This window comes from Amphichorda felina (assembly GCF_050947745.1).
Source record: "Amphichorda felina strain 45539 chromosome Unknown scaffold_2, whole genome shotgun sequence".
NCBI classification, from domain to species: Eukaryota; Fungi; Ascomycota; class Sordariomycetes; order Hypocreales; family Bionectriaceae; genus Amphichorda; species Amphichorda felina.
The window spans coordinates 786,584-805,057 of NW_028145048.1; the positions used below are offsets into that span (position 1 = coordinate 786,584).

General features: G+C 57.3%; 4 protein-coding genes across 4 annotated transcripts; 2 read left to right on the forward strand and 2 right to left on the reverse strand.

The window, feature by feature from the left end:
- Positions 1–540: 540 nt before the first annotated feature.
- Positions 541–1,485, reverse strand: ACO1O0_001808 (uncharacterized protein; the record flags this gene model as incomplete). Its single annotated transcript, XM_083191288.1, has 1 exon — positions 541–1,485. The coding sequence occupies one exon, from the start codon at positions 1,483–1,485 to the stop codon at positions 541–543; it is 945 nt and encodes a 314-aa protein (XP_083052502.1).
- A 1,008-nt stretch (positions 1,486–2,493) lies between these two features.
- On the forward strand, positions 2,494–4,187 carry ACO1O0_001809 (Zn(II)2Cys6 transcription factor domain-containing protein; the record flags this gene model as incomplete). The annotated part of the gene is made up of 4 exons (XM_083191289.1): positions 2,494–2,502; positions 2,624–3,175; positions 3,231–3,362; positions 3,441–4,187. The coding sequence occupies 4 exons, from the start codon at positions 2,494–2,496 to the stop codon at positions 4,185–4,187; spliced, it is 1,440 nt and encodes a 479-aa protein (XP_083052503.1).
- Positions 4,188–4,638: 451 nt separating this feature from the next.
- ACO1O0_001810 (ketopantoate reductase PanE/ApbA-domain-containing protein) lies at positions 4,639–6,437 on the reverse strand (the record flags this gene model as incomplete). Its single annotated transcript, XM_083191290.1, has 2 exons — positions 4,639–5,619; positions 6,357–6,437. The coding sequence occupies 2 exons, from the start codon at positions 6,435–6,437 to the stop codon at positions 4,639–4,641; spliced, it is 1,062 nt and encodes a 353-aa protein (XP_083052504.1).
- Positions 6,438–15,076: 8,639 nt separating this feature from the next.
- Positions 15,077–16,216, forward strand: ACO1O0_001811 (uncharacterized protein; the record flags this gene model as incomplete). The annotated part of the gene is made up of 2 exons (XM_083191291.1): positions 15,077–15,170; positions 15,234–16,216. 2 exons carry the CDS (start codon positions 15,077–15,079, stop codon positions 16,214–16,216), a joined length of 1,077 nt encoding a protein of 358 aa, XP_083052505.1.
- Between the last annotated feature and the right edge of the window lie 2,258 nt (positions 16,217–18,474).

The following is an 18,474-nucleotide window of genomic DNA, read 5'->3' on the forward strand; positions in this document are numbered from 1 at the left end:
CGAGGCTTCTCGGCCCTGTGCGTTATCACTTATCAGGACCTTGACGTGGGGCACTGTGTCACTGTGCAGCAACATGCCGAGTCTAGACTCCAGACTCTGGAGCTCTCATCGCCCTGATCATTAGCAGATATTTAGCAAGTTGATCAGCATCGCTCGAAGGAGTAGTGCCTATGGGAACTAGGAGATGGGAAATAGGAGAAAAGACAAGTTGCAACTTCTACGAGTGCCGCCACAGGGATAACGGCTCGAACGATTATGAGATCATGCGCACACTTGTTGGTTTAACGCTTGACCCTGCAATTGAATTTTGGAGGGGCTTTGCCCCACAGGGCTACCATGAGAACGCGCGTTGTGCCTGGCCACTTTCGGAGCATCTGTTCCGGTCGAGATATACACAAAAAAAAAGGCGGGAGCAAGTGGGACACTCTTGCCATTCCAGAGCTCTTGAAGCTCGACCAGAGGAGCAAAATGAATTCCGTGTTCTACCTATATCCGTACAACCACCATCCGTAACGCCTATGCTTTGCTACCATTCTGTTCCTAACCAGCTGCGCTGCCCACCGCCGAAGCCACCTTCTCAATAACGTACAGGTTGATCATGCGCACTATGCTGATGATGGCGATGGCCATGAACTGATCGCCCAGCGCCCCCGCCGCGGCCTGGCCGTGGAACTGGAAGATGCCCATCTCAGCACCGTTGACGCTCCACGCCGACGAGCCCCCGGACCCGTTGGTCCACGTCGCCACGCCCTGGGCACCCGCGGGAGCCCCGACAGGACATAGGTCCCACTCGCCGAAGCCGCCCCCGGACAGCAGCTTCTTGAGCATGGAGGCGTTGCTCTTGCGCCGGCGCCACTCCCACTGCTCGGAGCGGCCCCGCACCGGCATGTCGATCGGCCACTTGGCGCCCGAGTACATGCCCGCGGCCCCGTTGAGGACCGACTCGTGGCCCTGGAATGAGATAATGTTCTTGGAGCTGAAGGGACCCTTGTTCCGGGCCTCGCCCACCGCGGGTACGCTGTCCTGGTACGTGCCGGCCTTGATCTTGGTCTTGCTGCCTCCGCCCATCTTGGACGAGTAGGCCAGTGTGCCGAGATGGGTGGCGCCCATGTTCATGTAGCTGTTCATGCCGCGGTTCGAGTTCCAGACGTGGAACCGCGTAGGGAGGTTGGTGAACCCTGTCCGGGGCCGGTAGGCCTGTGCGGCGGCGCCGTTCTGGCTTGGGTACCGCTGATGTTGAGGTTGGTATTGCTGGGGCTGGGGCTGGGGCTGGGGCTGGGACTGCTGGTGCTGGGTTTGGTATTGTTGCTGCTGAGCGGGATGCTGCTGGTAGGCGGGAGGCTGCTGGTAGTTGTAATAACCCTGAGGAGCGGGAGGACCCGGTGTCTGGGCGTGTTGCTGGTACGCGAGATGCTGTGGAGGCGGCCCTGGTGGAGGTGCGTAGTATTGCTGATGGGCTTGACCCTGCCCCTGATAATAAGCCATGGCTGATGGAGCTTGGTATCAGAGTTGTTGGAGACAGTGTTCCCGATAAGATATGGATGATGATCTATACGTAAAGAAACCATCATGGGCCTGGGCGATTTATATACTTGTCGATGAAGCCCAAGCGACACAGGGGCCGCCCCGTCGGCAGATGTCGAGGCATTAGGAACGGGGCTGGAAGCAATTAGAGTTGATATCGTAAACAGGCCTGCAGCTAGGGCCAGCCAATGATGACGCTTAATATACGATAATACCAACCGTAGGTGGTGCAGCTAGTACAACTAAGCCGCAGGGTTGCAGGACTGCAGAGTGGCGCAGAGTATTATGAACCTGCGATTGGCAGAACTGACGGGCTGGCCGTTTTGACGTCAGCGGCCCGCCGTTGTCTGGGATGTTGCAAATATTGGAAGTCTTTTCCATTGGAGTAAAGAAGGCTCAGGATTCAGGAATCAGGATCTACAGGTATTATACTATGGAACGACAACTCACACCCACGTCTGGGTGGGTAGTTAGACCTTGGGCCGGCCTACAGTGTATATGTAGTTGACGCAGAACCTGGGCAGCACAAGCAGCAACGACGAGAAATAATACAATGAGGAACATATCTCGAGTCCACCTGGTCTATGGCTAGGCTTTTCTTAGAAAACAGGAGGCAGATTAGCGACATGGCGAGGCCACAGCGACGGGCAAGCCGCAGTGATATGCAAATAACGATGAGCTGAGCCACGTCCACCAGATGACCAGGGGGGCTGCCGACACAAGCTGACATGCATGGGCAACACCAGACTGTACAAGTGATGCAATCCATCAACCTCCTTCATTGACCTGCCCACACTGTCGGGGCATGTATGCTCTTTGAGTGCCTCTGCGTGTCTCCAAGTGCGCCACCGCGGACCATTGCTCCCAGACAAGATACACGCCGTGCCTTGTCAGGCCTGTGATTGATCTCGAGTGGCTCGATCTACAGATATCAGACTGTATCAGTCTAGTGCATCAAGTGCCTTGACCATGCCGGGGGTCCCCTCATCTCGAGGCTGCGATGCCTGTCGCAGACAAAAGAAAAAGGTTAGGGCCCCTTATTAGACTCAGCCCCGTACACTCACAGCCTGGCATAACCCACTGACACCCTCCTCGCCAGTGTGACCAGGCCAAACCGGCATGCGCCCGATGTAAGCGGTTAGGGATCCAATGCTCGGGCGCTGGCCAGCAGCGGTTCAAGTTCGTCCAGAGCGGGCCGACAGATGAGGACATCAGCACTACTAACACGAGCACCGGCTCCGGCTCCGGGGGTCCCCCGGGCACCTCCGGGCGGACCCCCTCCGCCGCCTCCGTCGCCGCCCCGGCCCTCCGCCCGCTCACCATCATCCGCATGCCCGCCAGCCAGGACGCCCTCATCGCCGGCAGCATGGCCTCGCGCCTGCGCGTCACCGACATCCGCTACGACACGTCGTGCTTCGGCAGCTTCCTGCGCTACATCCCCGAGCGCATCGGTTGCAACAAGGCCCTCGACACGGCCGCCGATGCCTTCGCCGCCACCTTCACCAACCTGCACCACGCCCGCGACGCCTCCACCCAGTGCTTTGTCAAGCACGGCCACGCCCTCAAGGCCCTGAGGGATACAATGGGCAGTCCCACGCAGGCCACTGACCCGGAGACCATCTGTGCCATCTACCTGACCATGCTCACCGAGGTACGTACGAACCGCGCCGCTTCCCTCATTCTTGCAAGCAAAAGTTCTGATCTAGTGCCAGGGTCTTCTACGGGACGAGCCCGGAAGGCATGTAGAGGCGATGGCTTACATCCTGCAGACGGGGACATTCCGCAAGTGGAAATCCCCGTTTGAGCTGGAGATGCTCAACGTCATGTGCTTCAATGTAGTACGTCTATACTGGTGGCACTTATACATTTCCCCCCTCTCTCTCCAACAACACTCTCACTGACTGCCTTCCCGCTAGCTGATGGAGAGCGTCGGCAACCCCAACGTACAGCTGGAACCTTGGCTCACACAACTGCTCAACAAGCTGCACCCACGCGAAGAGCTCAGGGGCCCTGCGCGGAGCAGCGTGGGCGCGTTCCCCAGCCTGGACATGTGGTCCATGGCGCGGATGGCGCGCATCCTGCGGGCCCCGTGGAAATACCACGACGAGCTCGCCAGCGTCTACGAGGGCCTGATGGCCGACATTGGGCGGCTGCGGATCATGCTGGACGAGTACCTGGCCAGGGAGGGCCACCCCCGGGGACACCCGGAGCCCAGCAAGCTCTACCGCGCCGCCATCGTCCACCTGTCCATGGGCACGGCGCTGGCGCTCATCCACAACCGCATACTCCAGGACTTTGAGGGCGAGGACCTGGCTGCCCTCCGGGAGACAGCCGACGCGCTGATCGAGGAGACTCTGGGCTACGGGGAGCAGTCCCTGCCGTACAGGCCCCTGGGGGCCACGCACGTGCTGCCGGGGCTCAACATCTGCTGGGCCATCTCGGACGACCACGAGGTCATGTACCGCGCGTCCACCATGATCAGGCAGGTCTATAAATGTGGGTTCCCGAACCCGGATCGGACGAGGGAACCCTGGTGGTGGAGGATGAAATTTGCCCATATCGGCAGACAGATCAAGAGGGCGAGGACACCTCCAAGACTGGAGGGTGGTTCTCTAGACGACGGGGATGACGAGGTCTTTCAGCCCCAATGCCATACACAATGAGAAATCGTGAGATTCATGTATAGAATAAGCGAGCGACTGGGATACATCTAATTAGGGTTTGGGTTTGGCTGGCTAAATTGGCTATTTGATACGGCTGGATAAATGATCAGTGTCGTGATCAGAACTATCACTCAGGGGCTATGCTAAGTTGATTAAGATAATACTTAAATACCGGCACGTGTATCTCCTCGCCATCGCTCTCGTCTTAATGCCAAACACTAGGCTCATCCTCAACTAAACGTCTATTCCCCTGACCAGCTGAGCAGGCAATCTTAGCTGTGTGTTCATCCAGGAGAAAGGTAAACTGGTGAGATAGAGACTATGTTCCTAGGGATATCTATAGGGTCTTGTGAAATCTTATGTACGTGTATATATATGTTCTGCTGCAACCTACGCTTTGCTCTACCTGTAGTCTATTAACATAAAAGCCTGGCCCACCAACCAACCCCCATCACAGCTTGCCCTTCTCCTGCGCCGCCTTCCTCACCTCCTGCGCGGACCGCAGCAGCGCATACAGCGTCTGCATCCTCGGCATGTCCACCCCCCTGTCCCTCGCGATCCTCACGGGGTTCCCCAGGATCACCTCCAGCTCCATCGGCTTACCGGCCTCCCAATCCAGCAGCATGCTCGGGCGCGCCCCGGCGTTGCGCTCCGTGCTGCGCAGGATCCTCTCCGGCGCCGCCAGGCTCTCGGGGAACGGCCTGCCCAGGATCCGCGGCGCGGCCTCCCAGATCTCGCGCATCACGCCCTCCAGGTGCCGCCGCAGCTCCGGGTCCGTCACCATGTCGGCGTTGCCGCGGCCGCCCGACAGCACGGCCGACGGGTTCATGGCCGCGTTGATGCACAGCTTGTGCCACCGCACCGTCTGCAGGCCGACCTCGTCGTGCGGCTCGACGTCGCGGATGCCGCCCAGGTCGCTCCACCAGCGCGTCAGGCTCTCCGTGCAGGCGGCTCCACGGCGGGCCAGGTCTGCTGCTGCGCCCGTGCTGCCGCTGCTGCTGCTGTCTCGCCCCAGGCCGTCGGTGAAGGGCCCGATGCTGATCCTCGTCCAGCGGTTCTGGCGGATCACGCCGGGCGAGAGCTGCTCGGCGCTGACGACGGTGACGGCGCTGACGATGGGCGTGTCGGGGAAGCGCCTGCGGAAGGGCTCCTCGACCCCGACGCCGTTCTGGATCAGGACGATGCACGAGCGGGGGCCGACCAGGGGCGTGACCATGTCCGAGTCGTCGCTGAGATCGGGCAGGGCCTTGGTGGTGACGAAGATGTAGTCCCAGTGGCGCTGGGCCTGGCCCGCGGCGGCGACCGACGGGAAGGCCGCCTCCGGGTGGAACGTGTAGTCACCGAAGCTGCGCGTCCTCAGCTCGACGCCCGACTTCTCGATGGCCCGGTAGTTGGACCTCGCCACCAGCGATACGTGCAGGCCATGCTCAGGCTGTCGGGGATGCCGTCCATGTCAGCGACAGATGCTCAGACCGCCCCCTCCCCGACTTGATGTGATAAGAAGGGCTCAGCGGGGGGCGAGAAGATAGTGAAGAGAAAAGGGGAGGGGAAGGGGAAAGGGGGGGGGGGTTCAGTTACGTGATGCAATCTCGATGCGTAGAAGCATCCCACGGCCCCCGCGCCGACAAAGACAATGTTTGTCGTACTAGCACTGTCGGTCGTCAGCAACGTGCGCGTCCGACACTAGAAGATAGCAGAGACACGGAAGTCGGGCAGTCTCACCTTGTTGGTGCGCTCATGGTGATGGCGCAGTTGATTACGTCGACCATCACCGGTGCTCCGAGGCCGGTCCAATGCTCCCAATGTGTCTGCCTACCTACCTGGAGTACAGTATATCCAGGGCGGTGTCTAGGGCGGTGACTCTCGTCGCCGTCTGTTGGCTCGGTCGGTGTGCGTGTGACCCCGAGCGCAGATTCGCTGATGGCGTGCCGGTGCGTCCTCAAGGTGCTCGGCGAATTGAAGGTCTGGGAAAGGTGAGATGATGCATCATCCATGGACCATGGTGGTTGACCTGGGGCTGGTCACACCATCCAATACCACTCGTACTGGTACTACTGTCAGCCACCACCAACACCACGCCCCGCATCTCCCGTACAGTATGGGGTACGCACAAGCTCCCTAACAGTTAGGCCCAAACTTACAGTGTATGAGTATTCGTACGCAACGTACCCATAATATCCCGGCGTCCAGCTCGCGCTGACCGAGACATTGATCCCAATCCTGGCCATGGTCCTGCTGACGAACCTCCATTGCAGGTTGTTGGTTGCCCACGGTGAGATACGGAGTACGAGGTGCGCATTACTAGCACTTGCGTGGGAGCGCATGAATCAACTGAAACCTCTCTCGATGGCTACCGAAAATGGCACAAATGGCACAGATGGAACCTCGCAAGCCAGACATTCGAGGGACCGTGACGGCTCACAAGCACCGGCAAACCCCATCACAGGGCACCTCAGTGCTCGGTGCTCAGTGCCCAGTGCTCACCGCGGTCGCTTGTGGCCCAACACCAACTTCCATACTACGAGTACTATAGAGCACTACTGCTCCCCTCGGCAACATATGGATGCCACGAATGCGATATGACGACTGTGTGCATCGGCCATCCCCTTGCACACCCTCCTCAGCGCCACCACCCGGGAGTTGGTGAGACCGAAGCAAGACCACAACCGATTGATCACGTTGCCGAGCACATTTAGAGCTGCGGGTGGCACACACAGTAAGCGGCTGCGAGCACCTATTACCATGTGACCGGCTGTTCAAATCCCATGCTTCCGTGATATCGCGAGAAGCGGGCGACCGGGAGCTAAATATGGAGAGCCATTCGTGCATGACGGAGTTGGAGACTGGTCCCCGGCAAGCCATACACACACATACATACGAATACGGATACATCACGGCAGCAGTAATAATTAACAGAACATTAGAATAAAATGTCACTACAGCCGATTCCCAGCTTCTCAGAGAGAAATCTCAAAGACGGGTGCCCAGCGTCGAGTCTTCATATATGCCAGAGCGAAAACAACCAGGTCAATGGAGAGCTAACCTGGATGTCGATAACGTTGAGAAACAACGTGTACTGGCAAAGGTACCTACCGTTTTTGTCGCTGACATTATGTTTTGGACCCTGTGACTGGACAGCGACAAGCAGTCCAGCCATCATCCTTCAGGTCCAGGCCCGTCCATCGGATCGATTCAGGCAAGGACTGCAAGAGCCACGCTCACGGGTCCCGAGCGAATGCAACACCTGCGCGTTGCCTGGGCCACACCACTCGGATGGCGCGAGCAAGCGCGGAGGCCAAGTCATCCGCAAGTGCGGCGTCGCGCCCACGAGTTGGAGAGCCATCGCTCCCATGCAGTCCGTGGTGGTTGCGCCCACCGGAGAGCACCGATCTGGCAAGTCCGCCAGGCTGGAAAACTCTGCACCCCCGAGAGGAGGAGAGAGCGCCAGACGCGGGTGCGCGCCCTGCGGTCGCAAGCAGTATTTGCTAAGACGTGCAGCAGCCAAGCGACCGAGGCGCCTGCTATTGCTAATGGCATCCCGACTTCGGGATTAGGCGCCTCTGATCGTCTGGATGGGCAGAAGAAGGGGGAGGGGAAGAGTGTCGGTTGGGGGGAGGTGGATGGATAAAGAAGGGGGAAAGATGTGAATGGGAGAAAAGAATTTCGGTTGCGAGATTCGAGCTTGTCAGCAGAGGGTGGGGGGCCAAGGTCCACTTTTCGATCGCTATTACCCAGCTGCAGCCTGCAGGCCCAGCGCATGAAGAAATTTTTTCCTGCGCCGGTCCGGCGGAGACCAGGGCAGTCTGGGCAGGACCCAAGTGGGTTGCAACCGCGCCTTCGCCGAATTGCCCGTGGTCGGGTCCGTCCACTGGTGGTCCTCGACTCCTCGTCTGCTGGTAGACGAATGGCAGCAACGCATGGCATTCTTCCACCGTCTGTCTCCACAGTCCCAGCCTGGGCGACATGCTTCGCAACCGGCGGCTAGCAGCGAATACCTACTATGTAGCCTCAACGATGAAGGGGCTTTGCCAACCCGTCTTGGAGTCCCGTAAGCGACGACTCCGATCCCCTTCCATGCTGAGGTCCATTCTTGATGCCGCCATGCCCAGCCGTTGGGTAGGCCTCTCATCATGTGACCTTCGCTCCCAACACAGGGCTTGTCATCTTCTAGAGCGGAACTGCCTTTACGGCCAAGCGTCAAACGCTTACTTAATACTATACCATGTACGGAGTAGCAATAGGGGTTAAGACTCGAGACCGTGAAGCCACCCGGTATCCGTACAAATAGGTACTAGTATGTACTTCAGCTGCAAGGAAGATCTAAGAGGCATAGTACGAGTAGTACATTGTACGTACCGCGATCGACATTCCCGTGAGCCCTTGGTGGAGCATTGGGGTATACCTCCGTATGTCACTCGTACTATGTAGCTCCTTTGTGCTGGCGGACCGTCGTTCGACGCGCCCCAAGCTGCGATAACTCTTGTTAGCCAATTCTTGAGGCCTGTGTTCGCCCTCCGCGGCGAGCTGCCAGCTCCTTGTCCCCAATCCCCTTGCTGGCCAACCAGTCAGCTGGTTACTAGCTGTTAAGATCGAAAGAGCCAACGAGTACTGAAGGGAAAGGACATTGCACACAGGGTGGTCAGAGCTCTCGGGTGGAGCAAGGGCCCTAGCTTCCAGAAGACTGATGGAACCTTCCTACACATGAGCAGTGCGGCTGTCAGACACCTGCAGCCTGCAGGCATGAACATGTAACAACCCCAAAAGTCAAAATCGCAATTCCCAAATAAGTCCCCCGCCCCAACACTGTCTTGCGCGGGTACTAAGGGGCGGGAGCATAGACGGTTGGAATATGCTTCCATAATACTCTTTACATAGTACACACGTAGATACCCCTAAATGGTCTGCTACCCAGCCACCCGCAGTCTCCCACAACAGCCTGGAGCTGAAAGATAAGGCATACTCGTACTCGTACGAGTAACAGTACTACTAGTACCATTTGTTGACTGGCAACGCTTCCGAGCGTGTCAATGCTTGGTCGGCGAGAATCGGGTCTAGGATCTGCTGACCCTGGAGCTACCCCAGCCCCAGCCCCCGAGCCTTTGCCTCAAGGGGCCTGAAGATAATAAATCAGTGAAACAGACCACCGTTGCTGATGGCTGAAGCTGAATTATGAGTTAATAATAGTACTACTATGTATTACCAACAAGGGCCAACAGAGCCCATGGCGTGCCATGAATTGTACTCGCGACCATTTCAAGGTCGGGGTACATGTTGCACGACGCAATGAGGGTTGGGTGAGAAATACGTAGCGGAGCTGCCCCAGCTTTTTCGTGTGGCGCAAGATGCTTCTCCAGGCCCCAAGCCTATGTTCGGATCAACAAAGCCATTGCCCTATTTCAGAGTTGGGCCTGGAGTTGCCTTCCATCACCAGCTGTGTACGTCCGTAGTATTGACTCGAAGCCAATAAACAGGCAATATCACTTTGTAACCTGTTCTTCGCATTCCGACTTTTAGTGAGCTTTCGCCCGTCGGACACAGGGATCCGGAAACATGGAATCCTTGGCCAGCGCATTTTGTCCTTTGTACCGAACACGGGAGCAGACCTCGGACGTTAGGAAGCAGCCACGTCGCCATTGCTGTTGCTAACCACCATGTTCATATCTTTAGTACAGGCGCACGGAAATGCTCTGACAAGCTTCGACATAGGGAGTTTGAGACTGACATTCAATGAATTCGGAAGGCTGACGGGAGACGGAAGGGAGAACAACCGTGGTTCAGTGCCCATGCTCCTCGGCCTAGGTACTTCGTATGACCTGCACGTAATAATAAGCCGAGGAGGGCCGGCTCATCGCGTATTGAGTCGGTAAAAAAGCATTGTTGTTCTATTGCTCGCTGACGTCCTGTTGCCGCCTTACGGTCTAATTACGTTAACAAGCCACTTGCAGAACTGACCATGTACTTGCTAAAACCTGATGCAGATACTGACAATATTACTCGTAATACTGATGTTGACGGCCGTGACGAACCTGTGCACCAACTCTGTGTCTATTCTGTCCTGGCTGCAACCTCCGGACGCAAAAGGATGCCAAGAGGCCGAAAGTGTCTAGGCTGACTTCTTAATCCCGAGTCCGGTTTACGAGCAGCGCAAGTGCATAGTACAACAAGAATTCAACAGCGGAACTGTTGCTGTCTGTGCCAACTTTGGCCGTGCCCGTGATAGCGAGTCATGCGGGTAGATCTGCAACACAGTGTGGTCCCTGTGAGCTAGCGGTCATATAAATTAACGGGGGGTGGACGGGCCATGACAGTTCGTGATTCGTGGTGGCTAAACAGGTGCCTTTAGGTCTGGACACCTCTCCGGGCCTGTCCGATCCCCGTGCGACGTGGCCAACGGCCCGAAGAAGGGCAGTGGAACAATATCCGTACGGGCGTTTGATACATTTCCTACATAGAAGTTAGTACGTCAGGCACGAAGTACCCCGTGCACATTTCCGCGATGTGTCGTTGCAATCTCGTATGAACTGCAACTGTCGATCATCATTGCTGCACTGCCATCGACGTCCCCCGTCACAACGCCAGTGGTTCAGTATCCCCTCGTGTCTGGAAGGCCCGTTCATCCGGCCGTTTGTCCGCCCAAACCTTCTCTTGGCAGATGAATGCCACGAGGCCCCACGAGGAGATCGAGTCCAGCGCCAAGTGTAAAGCAGTTGGGTGTCGAAGAGCTGACTGCGAGCGGAGCGCCGTAGCAGAGAGCAGAAGCACGGTCACGTCTTTGCTGTGCACTGGCGCGTTGTCCAAATTTAGATAGGTCTGACCCTGACCCCGGAGCTGTCTTCAGGTGTCTTGCAGCGCTGTTGCCGCACCATGCACAAAATCCATAGAGAACCCTGGTTTGATTGGGAGGTGCTCATCGGCGCGACGTGCACAACTCTTGGGCATTTGGGGAGGAGACCACACCCGATCCACAGCCTGCAAACGCTTGCCAAGTCGCATCTAAACGAGTACCTCTCTCCATTGGACGTAGTAGTTCTGACCACGCTCCGTTGCAGACAAGCTAGTACGAATGCTGTCCTTAAGGGGCGGGCCCCCAGCTGCCGCTGGCGTTCTGGAGGGGCTGGTTGTTTCCGAACAGCGGGATTATGTCAGTTGGTACGTGGAAGCTACGCCGTGTCGTCGGGCGTTTTATCGGGATCTGCCCGCAGTGTCATCAGCCGTCGTTGGCCGGTGCAATGTATACTGGAGGTAGTATTGCGCACACAATAGCAGACCTGACGAGGAGAACTGGCTCGACCCGACGTGCAGAAAAACTTTTCCTCGGCCGGTCTGGTGTCCGTTACCAAAGTGGCGCCGGCGCGCCGTCGCCTCCGCTGTCGTCGGCAGTAATACGTATTGTTAGTGCTTGTTCTCGTAGCTTGTTCGGGGCCAATAGCCACGAGGGATCACCCCAATTGAATGGTTCGGTGGGCAAGGCTGTTGAGCTGGAACGGAGGCTGTACGGTTCTCCTGAGCTCCTGCATGTGTAGGAGCTCAGATTACCAAGGCTTCCGCAAACGGTTTCCAACGATTTCCAACGATACAAACAGAATGACAATGGGACAATAATAAAGGGCAAATGGAGAAAGGCCATTTTTCCTGGTTAAAATGGCCAGGCCAAGGGCGAAGGTCAGGGCTAGAACTCCTGGAGGAGTGACGGGAGCATGATGACGAGGAGGCTGCTGTTGGCGCGAGAACGCCAAGCCCGACTCGATCGAAGTACCCCTCCATTGGCTGGGTGGCGGGGAGCTACCTGGGGAGCAGGTCTGGAGCAGCAACAGGCGCCCGGATGGCTCCTGCTCCCCCCTCCTTGGCCTGTCGGGCCGTAATATTAGATAGTATTGGATTGCCATGGCAAGCTCGATCGGTCGGTCTGGGGACAAAGTCAATTGCCAATGGCTGCACTGTGGAAGGAACTATCGCGACGAGAGGGAATGGCCCCAATTGGTGCTCGTAGGCAAACCGTTGGGGGCAAGCACCAGGGCCCTTTGACATGCCCAAGCAACCAGGCTGTGCAGGCCACTTGCTCGAATTGATGCAGCTGGCCGCGACTGCCGCTGTCGCGCGTGCCCCCGTGTCGATACCACGATGGGCAATATATCCACCTCACCTCCCATCTCGAACAACCAGTGCCAGTTTTGGTGCATAAGGTACGAGTATGTATCCGTAATCGCAGTTAATATGGATGAGCCCTCCGTAATGATATTAGTACGTGTTTTGATTTTAGCTTCTAGCCAACACAGCGCGTGCCCCTCCATCACGGAAGTCGCTGCGATGAACCACGGACTCTTCTACCACATGCGATGGCACCGCTCGACCGAGCCCTCGGTCATTGACGCGGCATGTCGCATCATGTCGCATCGTTGATGGCCGTTCAAAGACATGCTGAATTGGCAAGCCGACGAGGTGGTACTGTACCTCGTCATCTGCACCACTGGGCGGATCGACCAACCAGTCAATGGGGTATGCTAGTTGCAGGCCCATACTCAGCCAATCCCTCTGGTCGAAGCTCATACTGGGGGGCTTGGCCATAGGCATCCCGCACACAACGGCAGGGACATGCACCAGAGTCGAACCCTGCGGCACCATCCCACTTAGGACGATCCCACAGCTCGTCATTCTGTTGATTCGCAGCCGACAACGGGCCCCACCGCGGTGCATCGGTGCAAGAGCCAAGAGGTCAAGGTGACGGAGTACGTACAACTTACATACAGTACATGCCACAGACAGGCAAAGACTCACTGGCCTGCAGGTATTACTCTGTACTCACTCGTACATGGCGCGATGGTCGATGTCGGGGCCTCGGGGGTTGGTGGGAGACCAGAACCGTGACCTCCACGCCTTCGCCTTTACTCACCTTGGCAAAGCCTGGGGCGTGGGCGTGGCAGCGGGCAGAGAGCCTAGAAAGCGAGGCTCGCAACAGCCGTCATCTGCTCATCCAAATTAAAGACGACCCGATCCCACTGTGCCCACAGACCAGCCCACCTCTTGATCCGTGCCTCTCCTTCTCGTGCTGGAATCTCTCTTTTTACAAGGCCTCCTCCTTGTAATAGATGTCCTTCCATTTCCCACCCCCTCCTCCCCTTCAACCTCAACCTTGACGAACGTTGTCTAGAGTACATCATCATACCTGGGACGCTACTCGTGGTCTGACGAATCTGACGAACCGGGACAGCCAAGGCCCGCCACCCGACTTCCGACTTGCACCATACCCGCAGCCCGCAGCCAGCGCCGCCAAAACCGAAGAATCGAGTCTTTGGCACCCATGGCCATTCTTTATCCAAGGCTTCACTGCTAGGGCATTCGGAGAGTGTTGCTGGCCGTCAATTCTCACCTTTGGGACTCTTTCGCGGAGCTGAGCGCCTCAACTGGGGACCTGCCCATTCCGCACACCCGCGTGTATACGCATGTACTTGTTATTAAGTACCAACTTACACGCGAACGGAACCCCACCAGACCAGCAGCACCTTAACCCCCAGCCCTCCCGGCCAACAACTCTCCTCAGTCCTCGCTGCTCCAGCGCTCTCTCTGCTTGATTTTGACGGGCAATTGTACTGTCGTTCTGTCGTCGCTCGTCGACGCATCAATTTTCCCTAACGAGCCGATTGGCTATTACCGCGAGTAATACACGGCGGCTATTAGAACAAAAAGGATAAAACACCGACAAATCTCCACTCTATCCGAGATCTCCACTCTGCACCTGTCGAGTGTCGACCTCCTGGGATCCACGGCCCTGAAAGCGGACTCAAAACGGCTGAGAAGGACAAAGACTAGGGCGCGGATCGAGGAATCTGCCTGCACCATCGGGAAGTCTGTGGACCCCAGAAAGAGGACAGCTTTGAGCAGACAGGCAAGACGTTCAAAGTTTGCAGTGAGCAAACTCAGACGGCAGCAGCCTCATCATCGCCCGCGGACACCGACTGGGCGCTTAGCCCGTGTTTGGCACTTGCCGCGTCTGTCGCACCGCGAAACAGCTGCCATCATCCTCCCACTCCTCCACCACCTCACCCACCAGGCTGAACCTGGACCAGGCCCAGCCGCCGAAAGCCACGGGCACCCACATCCACCCTCATCCACACTTGGTGCCGCTGCACCACCACCTGCACCACCAAGCCAACACATTGCCTGGCCTACCCTAACTCTGAACCCTTGCCGCTATTGTTTTAGCCAGCACTTGGCTCGTGGCCTCGCTCCGACTCACTCAACCTTTGGATCGCACAACACATCTACATAGTACCAGCAGAACAGCTGCTGGCCGCCAGTTCGACCGCTCACCCACCCTTTACTCCCCCAGACTACACACCTCGAGGCTGTCTCGAGGCTGTTAGAGGCTATCTAGAGGCTGTGCGTCGCACCGAGACGGCGAGGCACACCTCGGTCGCAAGCGGACCGGAAACCCTGACTCTTGACCATCCTTACCTCAGCACACCCGGCCCCACCTCGCCTCCAATTGCCTTGCTTCCGGCCTCGCCAGCCCGATCTTCACAACTTTACATCACTCGGCTCACACGGTCTACACCGTTCACTCCTCTCCTCTGCCCGCCTCGATACCCGTTTGTCAGTAACAATGATAATTGACGGTGAGAAGTGGGCATGCGAGGCCTGCGTACGCGGTCATCGCGTAAGCAATTGCCAGCATTCAGGTGAGTTGCAGTGACGTTGCCCGTCCGATCCTAGGCGACACAAAAATTGCCCCGCTGTCCGTCCCGCGCCGTGGCAAAAGCAACGTGCCCTTCCTTCATGTACATCATCACCAAGGAACCATCCTGCTAACCGCATCGCCCAATCCAGACCGACCCCTCCAGCACATCAACAAGAAGGGACGCCCAGTCTCGCAATGCTCGCACTGCCGCGCCATGCGCAAGTCGCGCTCGTCCCATGTCAAGTGTGACTGCGGCGAGAAGACGAGCAAGTGCGCTCATCTGCAGCCGACCGTTGAGGGACACACTGGTGAGTCGCCGCCCTCTTGGCGCTGTCCGACATCCCACATCCTAACCCCGGCTCCCTTAACAGAGACCTGCTGCTGTAACCATGGCGGCCGATGCTCTTGCGCACACAAGAAGGAGCTCCAGTCCACCCTCGACACGGTTCCCGAGTCCGATTCCGAAGGTGACGCTCGCAACAAGGCTGCTGCTGCCCGCCCAAAGCTAGCTGCTCGACGGCGGCGCGCCAATACCGTTCACTCCGACGGCGTGCTCTCCTTCGATCAGAATGGCCACCACAAGCCTGCTAGCAAGCACAACCGTACTTCGCAAAAAGTTGGCCCGTACCAGCTGAATCGCGTGAACTCGACCACCAGCACCAGCAGCCTCGGTGCTGGATCCGACAGCATCGCCGATGCCCGTCGAGGCGCTGCTGGCCAACGCCGCGTCAAGTCGGAGGCGGCATCACCGCTGATTTCGAGCTCGGGATTCCAGATGAATAGCGCCGTGCCGCCGCTAGATTTGTCCGCGATTGACTACCCTTCATACGTTACCAATGGAAACAGCGGTCACTTCGACCTCTTCGGCGCTGGATTCTCGCCCGACCACGATGGACCGCTGTATAGCGCCGGCCTCAGCGCCACTTCGGTGGATTGGAGCCACTACGACCTTCCCGGGGACAACTTTGGGCCGTCCAGCTATAGCCAGGCCGGCACCCAGAGCTTCGGGAACTTCCCCGACTTTGGCAGCAACTCGGAGCACCTACCCCACCTCGTCAACACGACGTCAACTTCGGGCGAGGTCTCGGAAGTGGAAGACTTCATGCCTGGTGCAGAGGGTGACTTTGGCGGAGGCTTTATGCGCCAGGGCATGATAGGCAACGGGGCCGATATCAGCAGCATCGATTACGACAGCTTCTACAAGAACGCCGAGCACAACCCAATAGCCGGCACAGGCATGTCCATGGTGGAGGAGGACCCCGCCTTCTGGATGCCCAACTATAACGATGGCATCATGGATGAGAGCCCAGATCCCATGAGTTCAACAACGGCAGGCAACTTTTGGGAGCTATGAGCTTGGCCCGACTGACGAAATCGAACAATACCCAGCGGATCGATTTTGAGGTTTGGGATTTCTTGCTCCGGGCTATCTCGAGACGAGCCCAGAGTGCTCGACCGGGATGGTATTTCACCGAGGGGACTTTGCCGCACGGGTGAATGCATCATGCCTGCAACCCGGTTGTCCCTTCGACCACGTGGTCACAACACGTTACTAGTGCGCATGGCGGCATGGCCATCCACACTGGTTTACGATGACGAGAAATTCGCTTTGATTTATCTTGATTGCTTTTTTTTTTCTGGGCTTTCCATTTTCAATAGACATAAAGGGTCCACGGACTTACATTTTCTGGTGGGGTGGGGGGGGGGATCAGGGCAAAGGGTGTGGGTAAAGGAGTTCAGGAACAATTTGGCTTCATCAAGCCTCGAAAAGCAAAAGAAATGTCTTTCTACGCAACGGCTTCAGAGCTACGGCGGCAACCTGTTCGGTACAAAGGGTGTGGGCTTGTGTTTTTGTTACTTCATTTCCATGTTACATGCGGCCAGACGCCCCACGATGGCACGACAAACATATATCACATATGGGATCAGATGGCGAATGGTGTCCAGCTTTTTGGTAGAATAATGAATTTTCTTTACCTTCACGACGAACGTATCAAGTGTCCTGGAGATTGCTTGGGTGGGAAGGAGTTATTTTGCTGAGGGGGCAGGGAGGACCCCGCTGGGCCCGATCGGGAAGGAAGCATGTGTAAGATGGCGTTGGGGAAGGATTGATGCATGGTAACTAGCTTAAAATGGCCTCTGGCGGCCTGGCCTGAACTTAAGAAGAACAACAATAATCAGAGAGGATTCGGATCATCGAGATCACTTTGCCCGCAGTGTCTTTTCTGGTGGGAGCTGCAGGGATATCATCTGGCTGAGTCCTGACCTCAACCGCTTACCTGAGCCTGTCATCGTCTTCTGTGTCTCGTTTGACTGTCATCTTGTCCCCGTCCCGGGCTATTCGTCGAAAAAGACGGCCATCACGGATTCCCCTTGTCACTTGATAGGTGACGATACTCGTTACCCAGAGTCGCGGGTCCAATCACCCCAGGGCAGCGACACCTCGTCCTCTGCAGAGTCTCTGCTACTTTCACAAGACAAGTTGCCTCCGCTAACCCAGACGGACGCCACCAAGTCGCTGTGGCATCAGTTTGGACGTACCCCACCTACCCATCATCTCGGCTTACGCCCTATTGCTACTCGAGGCGGTAACCTGCTGAAGAACCCTACTTACCGAGAGACCCTCCCCGAGATGGCTGACCCTTATGACCCTCAGGCCCAGAGCAATAAGCTCATGGCCCTGAATAACATCCCAGCATATAGCGGCAGCGACCCAGCCGAACGGTGGCTTGGACGAGTCAAGAGAGTCAGCCGTATCCTTGGTGGCGGCCAGATCCAGCCCAATGAGTTCATCTGCACAGTCAACGACACCTGCCAGGGCGAAGCAGCCACCTTTATCGACAGCTCTCCCCAGTTGAGGGAGATCATCCAGCGAGCCGAAGGGGATCACGCTACCGAAGCTGATGTCCGGCGGCTGACCACTGCACTCACGGACCGTTTCCCTGTTCAAATTGTGGATGACTTTGGAGACGGTGATGGAGATGACCTGGAGCAGAAGGTGTCTGAACCTCTCGCCCAGTACTATAATCGGACCCAGTCAGCTCTACGACGGGATGGTGGCAGGGACCTCCCAGCTGAGGCTTCTACTGCACCACCCCTTAGTGTGCTGGAGTCTACCGTCCTCAAACAGTATGTCAAAAAGTTTGTGTATGGCCTCCAGGATCATCAGCTGCGGGAGGAGGCAGTAAACCAGGGGGTGCTGCAGGTTGACGGACTTCATAAGGCCCTTGAGGGGGTCCACAGGGCCCAGCGAACGATTAACGCCAGGCTACAGCTCAACCGACAGCGGGAGTCCCAGGACACAGCCTTCAGGTGGAAGAAGTTCGCGGAACGGCACTTTGGTCCAGAGGCTGCTAAGCTATTGGAGCAGGATATGATGGGAAACCCGACCTGGTACCAGTCTGGAGCCAACGGCATGCCCCCTACTACCCCCGTTGATGTGGAGGTGCTGCGGGCTGGACTGGGTCAGATGTCGCTCGCGCCCCAGGGGAATCCCTCTGAGCAGGCACCGTGCGGCCCGTCGGGTCAAACTGTTCCTCCTGCTGGTCAGAGCAACTGGGGAGCGGGACCTTACCAGAACATGGGATGGAGGCAGAAGATGGGATCTCAGCC